At 43.3% G+C, this 12,626-nt stretch overlaps 1 protein-coding gene across 2 annotated transcripts in view; it reads right to left on the bottom strand.

Annotated features, from left to right (window-relative positions):
- Positions 1 to 7,579: 7,579 nt before the first annotated feature.
- LOC142802086 (calcitonin gene-related peptide type 1 receptor-like) overlaps positions 7,580 to 12,626 on the bottom strand; it is a 156,868-nt gene continuing 151,821 nt past the window's right edge. For both annotated transcript variants that reach the window (XM_075887574.1, XM_075887575.1), the window contains 4 exons: positions 12,033 to 12,165; positions 11,545 to 11,586; positions 10,844 to 10,933; positions 7,580 to 8,132 (listed from right to left, as the gene is read on the bottom strand). In XM_075887574.1, the coding sequence (XP_075743689.1) occupies positions 8,061 to 8,132; positions 10,844 to 10,933; positions 11,545 to 11,586; positions 12,033 to 12,165 (337 nt within the window). In that variant the 3' untranslated portion in view covers positions 7,580 to 8,060. The remainder of the gene's footprint in view (positions 8,133 to 10,843; positions 10,934 to 11,544; positions 11,587 to 12,032; positions 12,166 to 12,626) is intronic.

Raw genomic sequence — 12,626 nt, 5'->3', positions numbered from 1 at the left:
ACAGCTGCTGCACCGACGTGATTATAGTCGCCCAGGCGCCAGTCGCCAGTTAGGACAACCCAAGGGGGTAAAGCTCCCCAGTCTCCTGTCACACTTTAGGGACTACTCCCATACGTCGACGTGGGTGCTCATGGAAATTGTTATGTCGAAGCCTACCGTTGCTTCGGACCCTGCCGAGTTGTTCATCGCCATGGTGAAATTAACCACGATTTTGTGCCAGCAGAAACATTGCATTTTTTCTCGTAGACTAAGCTCCTCGGATGTGGTTCATGTCTCCAGGATGAATCCGCTTCATTCGCGTTGACTGCAAGTCACGAACATGGTGATGAGGAACTTACCTTCAGGACTATTGTGCACTTTTTCTCGTTTCTTTTTATATCACCCTTGTGCTTCTCAACGTACACAGACATTTTTAGATACCTTCCAGTATTTTAGGGGCATTCATATGATGCTTATTTATTCTTTGGGGAAAGGGGGCAATGCCAAGCCGTGTTGGCGGCAAAAGAATAGAGCGTAGATGAGAGTGGCAGCTGTAGAAGAGTAAAAAATTGTTCGCATCGAGTCCCTCTTTCCTGTTGCAGCAATATGTAGCACGCTCGTACTTCGAAACTCTATTTGACCTGTTTGCTGCTGCTTAACTGTTATGCGAGATCATAGTTAGGGGCCAGAACTCACATTCTGTCCCCATGTATCTTAAAAAAAATGCTATTTTTTAATTCGGTAATATTTATGGACGATTCTTTTAACAGCCGGATATAATGCGGCTGGGCAGCACAATGTTTGAAAAATAATAACAGAATAGAGATCCTTTGAACTGTTCTTTCACAACTAGTCTGTCCGATTGCCTGAGCATTGGGTCATACTAATAGAACATCTGAAGTAAAGGTAATTATTATTGTTGTTGGCAACGAAGAATATTTTAATTGGAAGCGGGTGCACAAGCATATCCCCCTCTTTTTTTTGCTCTACCAGCACTGTGTCCACTCAGTTGAAAACAATTCATCTCGATCAAAGAATTCATCTCGAAGATATATCTTATACTGGCGACAAATTCGGGTAGTAGTCCACAGGGGGTCATGACACTACTTCAGCCAAAGGGCTCGACCAATTTCTTCGCGGCGGCCACGCTGGACGAGAGGGAGGGTTGATGGCGAAGTTTTTTCACATCACCAGTAGTTAGAAAATAGCTCGGTGGAGAGCGACGTTCAAAACGAGATTGTGCAAATCTCCACTTCAGACCAGGAAATACGTAGAAATAATAAGAGCAAGGCTGTATCGGTGTCAGTCATCATTGTCAATGTGTCAACTCCACCTCATCGATGGCATCTCTGCCGGGTTGGAAAAAAGCCTAGGCTGATGTGCAAGAGCAAACCTTTTTAGAAAATTGCCGCTGTCGTCTTAGTTCCGCTAAGTGTATGAATGTGCTTTTTTTGCACATGGTACATTCTCCAAGGCGTTCTTTCCCGCTTCATTATGCGTGCGCCTGGGACGTAATGGGTAGACCATCGGTAGGGTGCACTACTATTGGCTGAATGCAGAAGCTGCACGTTTCGTTTATATTGATACATAACAGCCGTCACAAAGCGGCTACATGAAAGAAGAGGACAAAGTCAGTTTTGGTTGATGCTGGACTGGCGCCATCTTCTTCGCCGAGTTCTTTGCATTGTGAATATGTTATTAAAATAGGTGCTCGTAACAATAATAATAATAATAATATATATATATATATATATATTTATATATATATATATATAATTAGCGAAAGCTGTTATGAGATCACAACTCGGCTCACACGCAGTTGTCTGCCGCCACTGCCGATGTGCGTAACCACATCGCGTGAAATAAAAAAAACATACAACCAATGACACAGTGGGGCTTGAACTCCGGTGCCAGCCCAGTATTCTACCACTGAGCAACGCCGGTGCTTGTGACTTGTTGTCAAAATTGCCTTAGGCAGGCTTGATTTTGGGAAAGCAATCGCGTTAATACGACTTATAAAGCGTTTTAAAACAGCGAAAGAACAACCAGTCGTCACACAATGCAAATAGCGTGACGAGTGGGACGTTCAATGCTCCAAACCATTACAGAAGCTTGTTTTTGTTCCCCTAGATACTGTGGCGCATACCCGCTTCAGCCATAAATCTTCATCGTCGTCAGTGACTGCATGAACAATTGGCACGGAATTCCTTGCAAGTGTTTAGTGGATACCACGCTTCCCAGAAGAATGACGAAAAATAGCATAGCGAATGTCAGCCTCCTGCCCAAAAAATTTTATTATTGCCCTAGTGGGCGTCAAGCAAGCGTCTTTGCAGTAGTGTTTGAAAGAGTGTTTCAAAAATGCTTTGAAAGGCAAAAGATTGATGCGACCAGCTCAGAAAGGAAGCCTTCAGAAGTCTGCTGCTCGAGAACGCAAGCGGCACTATCATGGCTTCACCATCAGCAAGATTTAGGGTGCATGAAACCACACATACAAGTTAATGCTACGAATGTGCTCACTTGATTAAGACACGGATGTGACTCACCGTCTGTGATGTTGAGCACAAAGCTGCTGCTTTGTCGACGGCATGATTGACATTCCTCTCTCCCTCTAACTTTTATTCCCCTTCACCTCTCCCAAGTGCAAGGTAGCCTACCAGGCTCAGCTATGGTTAACCTCTCTGCCTTTCTTTCATCCTTATTCTCTCACTATCTCTCTGAAAGGCCGCTCTTCTAGCTTTCGCTGTGACTGTGCTGCGCCTTCCGCGCAAGCCTGGCGTTTTTATATATAACCACCAACGTCTTGGTACTCCCGCTATCACTTCCTTAACTTGGTGTAAACTGAAAGCAGTATGGGAGCGTAAGATGATTTGACGAAGATGACTTGCTGGTCATAACATGATTAATGTCACAATCGCGTCGCTGATTGATTGATTGATATGTGGGGTTTAACGTCCCAAACCCACCATATGATCATGAGAGACGCCGTAGTGGAGGGCTCCGGAAATTTCGACCGCCTGGGGTTGTTTAACGTGCACCCAAATCTGAGCACACGGACCTACAACATTTCCGCCTTCATACAATCGTGTCGCGTACATCGTCAAACGCTTTCCATCAGACACTAGCACATACCAACAGGTGGTTATGTGCCACAGGTTATTGACACTTTATATCTACCTAGGAACGGCAAGAGCTCGGGTATGTGTAATGTTAACGCGTGAGCGTAAAGAAAAAGCGTAAATCGTCAGTCTTGACCCGATGAATGCAAATAATACATCTCAGCGTCAAGCAGAAATCGAACGCCAGCTTTCTGCGTGGCAATCAACTATTGTGCCACAGAGCCACTCAATGATTCGGTACTACTTTTTATATGGATTAGAATGTTCGTGATGCGTCTCTTGTGATTGCAGTACGGGCTATTGAATTTCAAAAGCAGTACGTATGTACTCCTAAGATACAGCCATCGCGTCAGGTTGATATCAATTGTAGTTAGGTGCCATCCGCTGACGTTGAGCTATGCAGCAATGTCCAGGGCTACCATCCTTGCGAGAAACAGTGCTTCATATCCGCTTGCTGATTCTGGTGTTGCTAATATTCCCATTGCTGTGCAATATGCCACTGTAAACAACTGCAACTGTTAACTGTAACATTTATGTTGCTGTGAAATATTCATGCAACTGTAATCAACTGATTATATGAAGCATATGCACTGCTTAACGTACATCATTGTGTGAATTTTACCTATCATTACAACCACTCCATAAAAAAGTACAACTACAATCACCTTACATCAGCATGCTTTGCGTAAATTCGTTTCCCAAGTTTTGTGGAATCTGCCGAATTTCGTTGTGGATAAATGTGAGCCCTAATTGTTATAGTGAAATGTCCATGAATACGATGAAGACTCAGAGAATTTGAATGAATGCTTTTCTCTGACTCCGTTCACTTATCAGTCACACTTGCTCTTGCGCAATTGTGTTCCTAGTAGTTCATGGATACCTTTATTTTGCGTACATTTTCTTGCGCTATACCACCCACCCTGAGTTCTGATATCAAGAGATGAATTTTGTCTCATGCGGTTGGGCGTCGTCAATTTCGTCGGCCTATTTATTTATTCTCGATTTCTAACGGCTTTGTGGGGTGCTAATACAAGTACGAAGTAGCAATGTAGCACTTCCGGCGCCACTGCCAATCCTTCCGACGTTCAACATTTTTTTTTTGTTCGGGAATGCTCTCAGTCACTTTTCTCTCTGCCGTGCTTGTGAGTAAATTGGACCATGATCGAAACACGCTTTCATACACAAGGCATGCACTATGAGGCAAAAGTGCCTGCTGTACGACGTGTACCACCACGTTTACTCGTCAAACTCCGTGCATTGAGCTTACGAAAGAGTGGACAGCTTGTTACGGGCCAGAGGTTTGGCTTGCGCGAGAATCCGGTATTGTGCGAGCCTTCCACCCCTCTCGCTTTCTGATCGCCGCGTTTGGCATTATAGGTTGTAGGCCTCAGTATATCCGAAAACATTGTTGCCGTTGCTACGGCAACAGCAACGCTCGGATGTCAACACGACTAGCTGCGCGTTACAACTTCCGAGTGCCGCATCAGCCGAGCAGAAAAGCGACCCGGGCTACGCGAGAATGATTATAGAAACTCCATCGCGTGCCATAACTCGCACGTGCGCTTTCCCCATAATTCATCTTGCTTGTTTATCACTGCTGTACTTCAACGCTATCATGCGTAAGGGTTGGCGTTGGTGGTTGCCGTGCACCAAATTGGCCACTTTCCGACTTAGATTGGCGACGAAAATGTTTCAGTTGGCTGCATGGCTATACTTTCTGGCTACGTGTAAACATTCGTATGCGTGTCCCCCAGCCACCAGCAGGCTGGTGCGCATCGAAGCATCCTTGGTCACCGCTCGGCCCACCGGAAAATGCAGAGTAGTGAAATTGCATGCATGGTTACAAACCTGATTTGAACACGCTGCTCACGCTACCTGGAATCTATGCTGATGCCACACACAAGCTTCTAAGAGTATTTCTAATGCACAATGCGCGTTTGCTGCAAACTTGACAATAGCGAAGATCCTACAATAAAAAGAAGCTGATAACCGAGGGGGCGCGAAATACGCAATACAGTAAGAGAGACACGGGACTACCTTCTGGCAACTGAATTGTGCATTCACGAGAAACATTTTTGGCTCAGTTACACCGAATAAAATGCGTTATACAGTGACGCACAGGTACGACGGTTGAGTGAAGTCAGGCCTTTTTTATCGGGTTGGAGGGGCCATGTTGCATTAATCTGCAGGAAGGAGAGATAGCTTTGCTTGAACGACAAAAGATGTTATCGTGCAGAGCGTTTGTATGTTTGGTATTTTTTATTTCAACTCATTTGGTTTTGTCTGGCATGACTGCATTACATGATTGATTGATTTGATTGATTTGTGGGGTTTAAAGTACCAAAACCACCATGTGATTATGAGAGACGCCGTAGTGGAGGGCTCCGGAAATTTCGACCACCTGGGGTTTTTTAACGTGCACCCAAATCTGAGTACACGAACCTACAACATTTCCGCCTCCATCGGAAATGCAGCCGCCACAGCCGGGAATTGATCCCGCGACCTGCGGGTCAGCAGCTGAGTACCTTAACCACTAGACCACCTTGGCGGGGCATGACTGCATTACAAATATGTTTACTTATAAATGAAAAAATCTCTACCTAGGAGCGCGTCTTCAAGTGTCCATAGTTTCCTATGTGCTGTGTCTTATCAAAAACCAACACGAATCTATTTAACTTTTTATTTCAGTGAAATGAAGCGCGTGTTTTCATCCTCAACCAGATTTCACTAACTGAAGCTAGACTTATATCATGTCAACTCGACTCATCAAATTTGGTCTGACGCTTCAGGAAATGTTCTTATTTAACTCTGTCTGACAACAACTTTAGCTTTCCTGCATAAACTATACCCATGCAGAATGACTTTATTTTAGCTTGTATATTTAGTTGCAACTAATTTTTTCCTTGGAGATGAATCAATCTGGAAAAATTGTACTTTTTTGTCTATCATGTTGGCTATTCCTTACTGTAATATTTACTTTTGAACACTCATTTTGTCACAATATGACTACAAATTTGGCGATGATAACAAAACGGCCTGTTTGCTTATTTTTAGCTTGTGTTCTGGCTTTTTATAGGCCCTCCAATTGAAAATTTTGCATGTGATACTCCTCCCAAGTTTACTTTGTTTCTGTCTTCCAAGCAATCACTGAGCAATAATTCCCGAGTGTTGTAACACTGACCCTTCAATTCTCGTCTTCCCTCGCATGTTTACTTTTTTTAACACGGAAGTGTTTTATGCCGAGGTGCACCAAGACTCTAGTGACGTATTTCTGTCACAGATGTGACGTTGAAACAATGCAACGATCAGCAGATAAAAGTTCTTTCAAAGGGAAGTCGAACCCAGGACTTCTTGGGTCACGATCACAGATGCCGGGCACGCTATCCACTGCGCCACGTTCACATTCTTCGTAGGTTTTATAAATGCCCCTCACAGTACTCTTGCTGAAACGTAGTAATGCTTCATGACCATGACATCCATGATTAATTCTTTCAATCCGTGCTTTTACGCATCCTACTCCTCAACGCTTTTTATATACTAAGAGTGCGATTTTGTAAACGCCTAACGCACCGCCACATGGCAAGCTTACCGAAAGCGTCGGCGTGGCTCATAGCTTCCATACATACCGAAAATGGCTCTGTGATGTGCCTTCTTCACCTGGATGTAACTCCGCGTATCCCGCTTACGCATGCTCAGCGAAAAATCGTGGCCAGGGCCAAGGGGGAAGACACAAGGCGCGTTGCGTTTCCCTCTAATCGAGCAGTGGCGCTCAATAACTCTAAGCTGCCGTTAGTAGGTGGCCTTAGCTCAAATTGGCGTACAACCACTCACGCGGTCCTTGTTGTCACCCTTCCCCCCTTTTTTTTGTTTGGTGGTTCCACTCTCAGCGTTAACTACTACGGCTACCACATGCTTCTATGACCCCAAAGGCATGTATATTCATTATTCAATCTCTAATCACAGACGTTAGTCGTCGGGATGAAGAGGCATCACTAAGCGTCGACGCAGATGCAATTACATCAAACAGTGTTTCTGTTGCCTAACTCCAAAATATATTGTATAGGCTTTCTTATGAAATCTGCAGTAATCAAACAACTAAATATGTAAGTAGACGTTTTCCTTTTTTGGTATAGAGATGTTTATGACGGATGGATCAACCTCGTTTTTGGGTAATGTTCTACTGAATTCTTTTTATCTAATATTCACAATTTATTCCGTTGCTTATCTTCCCACTGCCACGCATATTAAGTCTGTACATTCCCCATTCTTCCTTCGAAAGCCGTGAAAAAGTGGGAAGTTGGACGAAATTCCTGGAATAAGCGTTCTTGAAGAAGTCATGATCGGCACAGCAAATCATCGCGTACGTCCACCAACCATACACTTACGTTTGCGACTTCATGTCGATGCTCTCGAAGCAATCGCACTCTTTCTCCACGTGTTTGGCTTATTTTTGTGTCAGTTTAGATAAGAAAAATCACCGGCACTTTTAGCCTCTGAGACCTTCAGAGTTACACAATTGATATATTTCATAAACAATTGGCACTCGTAAGCGCTTTTCTTGCGTGAACAGCACAGTCGGTGGTTCAACACACACCTCGGAAAACAGCAACATCGAAAACGAAAAACGAGACTAGGTATATGGAAACAGAAACATTAACTAAACAAAAGACGAGAAATTGTTTGTGATGTATTGTCCGATGCAGTTGTTGTCGATGTAGACGGTGAATAAAGGTGGGGTCTGTCGGTTGATATGCACATCGCGACATCTGTAAGCACAGTGATGTCTCCACGCAAGCACACTTGGGTATGATTGTTTGGCCGTGTAACCAAAAAGTTCACATCGCCTGTGGATATCCTTGTCTGCACAGCGCAATTGTCCCGCAGGGTATCAGATCCTCAAATGACGAGAACGTCAATTGTCCAGTCTTTTTTTTTTCTACGCACAAACTCGCCGCTTGTTTTCTTTCACAGCATGGTCTGCTGATGGTTGGGCGACACAGACGGACTTCTGCCGTCAGAGGAACGTCTTGGAAGAAACTGCAAAGGAAACGACTAAGCTGTGAGTGCGCCTTTCGTTACGTGTTAGGAGAATATATCAAGAGTTTTAGCCAAACCTGACAAACGAAGCGGAGAATGCTTCGAAAGGTATCTTTCGGAGCAGAGCAGTTCTGCAGCTGTTTAGCGCACTTTAAAAATACTGTGTACCGGTGGCAAACAGGGACAAAAATCTGCATTTTAAATTGTTTATAGCGCGGCTCATGTTTTGTAATAATTCACGTTATTATATGCGCGCTTGCCTTTTTTCCTCGGCGCCTTGAACAATCTTTCTCCTGCTGTTTATCTGCTTTGCTTCTCAACCCTTTTTCTTGTAATATTTCTTCCTGAAGTTACGTGTAATGGTTATTCACCACTTTTCAAACCCTCTTATGAGTGCGATAAAATTGCTTTAGATGGACCCACCCTCCACCAAAAAAAAATTGTTTTTTAAAGCATGCCTCTGCCACGCTTCCACCACCAGTTTTCTAGACTGCGAGGCATGCCTGCCTTATAATGGTTCTTCATCACTGCGGTTGCTTTTCAAGATACGGTCATATACGGCAGTTACAGTATTTTACGTATATATTCATCAAAATAACGGCTGTCACAATACCATTCAAAACAGTTTCGTGTGGCAGATAGCTCACTTAGCATAGTTATCATTCGAGTACACCTCAGCTACTCTAACCATACAACGAGCCATCAATTCAAGATGCCAAATATTGCATGATCAATCTCTTATACCTAAAACTCTAAGTGTTATGTCTGTAAAATAAGCAGTTCAGACGAGGTGATGTATTTTAGGTGACGTGCTGAATATCACAGACTAAGAATACATGCAGGTCAAGAACACATTTTTGAAATCGTGCTAGTTCGAGCAGTTTAGCAGCATGCAGATTGTGTACCTATGACTACGGGCACCGGAACAGGAGTGAGTGTATTGCACGATGCGAAGCAAATGTCACCGTGAACTTTCATGCTTTATTGTGCTCCTTTGAACAGAACAAGTATACATAGATACTACGGGAATCAGACAAAAAGTGAAGCAACACAAGGATCTTGCAGTGGGCGAACATATGCATTTCTACAGCTATGAACAGCAATGGTTCATTGATACAAACGTTATACAGACATATGATATACTACGAATATAGGGCCAGCATTGCTGCAAGAATCTAAGAGCTTGAAAGAACAAATGCGATGTCATTTCCTCAGTCAGTGAAACATGGAGGCCAGTCTCCGTGAACATACATTGGTTATGCGTTTGACACACCAGATGAGATGAAATTCTGCGGTCGCACGAATCGTGTGCTTCAGGCGCAGAACAAAAATCTGTACAAGTGAAGAATCTATGTAACATAAGTTTGGAGCATACAGGTGTTATAACACATGACACCTTTTTTGGCAATGCGATAAGAGTATGCGGTACAGGTTTTACGAAAATATGTTGTGTAGGATATAGAGAACACCGTGCATGAGCGCACGTGGTTATATATTCTCTCGCAACAAGGAATACTTTAGCAACACAAAATGTAGCTCGGAGTATGGCGTATGCTTTCGATAGCCAACACAGTGAAGCAAGGCACATACGCTTCAATAATAGTGTACGCGTACTTCACTAGAGCAGGGAGATGCTTGGGCTTGGGATATGGGGAGGATAACAGGAATGAAGGCGCTGGAAGAAGAAAGATGACAATTACACGTTCTTGCTAACCATGCAAGCACTGATCTTCATTGTAACGTACTTCAAGTCGCCGCATGGCAGACCTGTGAAAAAGGGTGGGCCACCAGCAATGTCTTCGTTACGCAAACCACTACAATTGAATATGTCCAACTCTGACCGTCAACCTAGTGATGATGTCTTGGTGCGAGATGTGCGGATGATGGTGACGCAATAAATACAAAACACACATGATAGGAGTGCATCTCAGGAACACAGCAGCACGAATCTAGATTGCGCTGTGAAAGTGCGATTCCATGTATGATGATGCCACCCTCCCTTTGCCCCACAAAACAAAGACGAAACAAACATTCTCAAAACTTCAACTGTATGTAAAAACATTGCAGTATATTAAGACGCTGAAACAAATCTAGCGTGACGTAGGAAGTATTTTACAAACGCGCTATCTTTATAAGCAGGTCAGAGTTTACGGCATCGAAGGGTTCTCGAGATGTACTATGTACGTCAAATGCTAGCGACGTTGTGGAATGAAACTAAGATCTTACTGCATCACGCAATGAAAACGCGCGATGTAAATCTAAGACACAGAATTACAAGCTGTTGCAGGCGCCAGAGGAAGAAAAACATTGCGCGCAACAACATACCCTGTGTGCCGGATCTTCCGCGTATCACTCGGCTCACTGCTAAAACAAAGGGGCAACCGCTCATTGCAACAGCATTTACGTCAATGTATGTACATGACTCAACACATCTATAAAGTGTACTACGCCAAACGAGGCAGTAACGTAATACAACCACGGGGATTCCACTAGTACTCTCGCAAGCCACACCTCATCTTAACTTCGATCAAGGTGCGTATGCATGCATTTGATGGAAAAGTTTCATGCACGCTGGCTCACTGTACACAGGCGGCGGCTATCGGGAAGCACGCGGAACGCAAGAGTGTGAACGCTAGCACGCAGCACACGCATGGTGCTCAAATTACGGTCACGCATTTATACTTTTGCGGGGGCTTCCTAAAGCGACTTACGCTGATGCTGGTATTCGCGTAAGACATCCGTCGGCCATCGTTTCTGAAACATGGAGTCTGCGAGAGTGTCTTCCGAAGGACGCCTAGAACCTAGGAAAGGAGGGAAAGGGAAAAGAAAAGAGATAAATTATTAGTAGGAGAACATGTGCTTCAGTTTATGAAGAAAGACTGATCACAAGTGAAACCGAAAATTTAGAAACCGTTTCCTTCTGATGGTTCAACTAAGAACCATTCGTTACTGTCATATGGGGCCCTTTATCTGAACAATAAAATCATTCAAAAAATTAAACAATTCATTATCAATTTCATTATAGATGTCTTACCTTTGAGCTTTATTTATCTAACGTGAAAATTCACGATCTAAGGCGCGTAATATGAATCTGTCGCAAAGGCTAGGCAATCAGCATACGTTCCTTGGTCGTGTAATACTAAAACGTTGGCCCCAAAATAACAAGCACATTTTCCATTACTAGATCATTGTAATACGTATAACTTTTTAATTTGTGAGAATCTAGGTTGCCTAAAGTTCATGTTGGATAGTGACCCTTGGTGAGAACCACCTAATACAGACAGAGGGCAAGCCAGTGCGAAGAACTACAAGCGCGGGAAATTTGTGTCTTTAGTATATTACACGACTAAGTGCGGCTTTCATGCAGTCCACAAATGTTGCATTCAATTTTAAGAATGACATTTCGGCTCACCTCTCCGTTGAAGAAGCAGAACAGGAGAGCAACACAAAGACCCTGAAAAGTAATGAAGAAGATGTGATTCAGAATTTTGACTGGTGGACACAACGAAATGAAAGCAAGATGATTTTCACATATGAATTACGCACTTTCCTTTCCAAGTGCTCCCATAACTATTCCACATACTTAGTTAGAATTGGGGTTTCAACAGACAAAAAATCTGATATGGTCATCATATTCAATAGCAAAACACATTGTTAAATGGTTTATTGGCTACAATATAAAAGCTCTGGCCACTTTGGTGTTATATTGAACGGCCACCAAAGTCAAGCTAAATATCACTGCTGGTAGCTGGCGCATGATCATAGCAAATGTCACTGCGATGAAACATTACCGGCACAATACGGTACTTGTTGGGCGTGTAAAATGCACAGCGCTCACTTGAACTTGCTTGTTTAAAGGGTCGCGAAAGACCTATGCTTCAAATTGGCAAGAGTTCTCACCTGTAATGACGTGACCAATGCTGAGATGATCTCGTAAGCGAGGAAGATGGAGCCCTTGTCTGGTCTGAACGGAGTAACCACGTAGTGCAAGCCCAAAAGAGGAAGCAATATCACTGTAGCCCGCACGGCTTTCCTGGAATGTAATGCATAGTCTGAAGTAAGATTGCAGAAAGATTCGGTGACAGAATCACGACAGAAAAAGTTATGCCGTTCCTCAAAGGCAGTTTTTTAGCAAAAATGGTCTGTGCGACGTGAGTTTCTGTCAAACTTCTAAACTTAAGCTTTCAAATAAAATTTATTTTATTTGAGTTAACGTCCAGTTCCCAGACAACTGGACAATTGTGGGTCTTCATGAGAGTGAAAAAATTAACGAACGTTTTTGGTAGCTTATGATCGTGCTTTAGCAGGTTTCGACGGAGTTTAAACATACTTTTAATCTCTTAAATGACAGGAATTTCTTATTCCACCTTTCGTCATGTGCTGTTGAAGCATTATATGCACTCATAGTATATATGCTGGTCTATTAAAGTGACAACGTAAAAATTATTCCATGTATGACACGACCGTTAGGAGAAATTCATAGCACGAAAATCA

The sequence above is a fragment of the Rhipicephalus microplus genome, chromosome 1 (assembly GCF_043290135.1).
Source record: "Rhipicephalus microplus isolate Deutch F79 chromosome 1, USDA_Rmic, whole genome shotgun sequence".
In the NCBI taxonomy this organism is placed as follows: Eukaryota; Metazoa; Arthropoda; class Arachnida; order Ixodida; family Ixodidae; genus Rhipicephalus; species Rhipicephalus microplus.
This window is presented reverse-complemented; position numbering and strand designations above follow the sequence as displayed.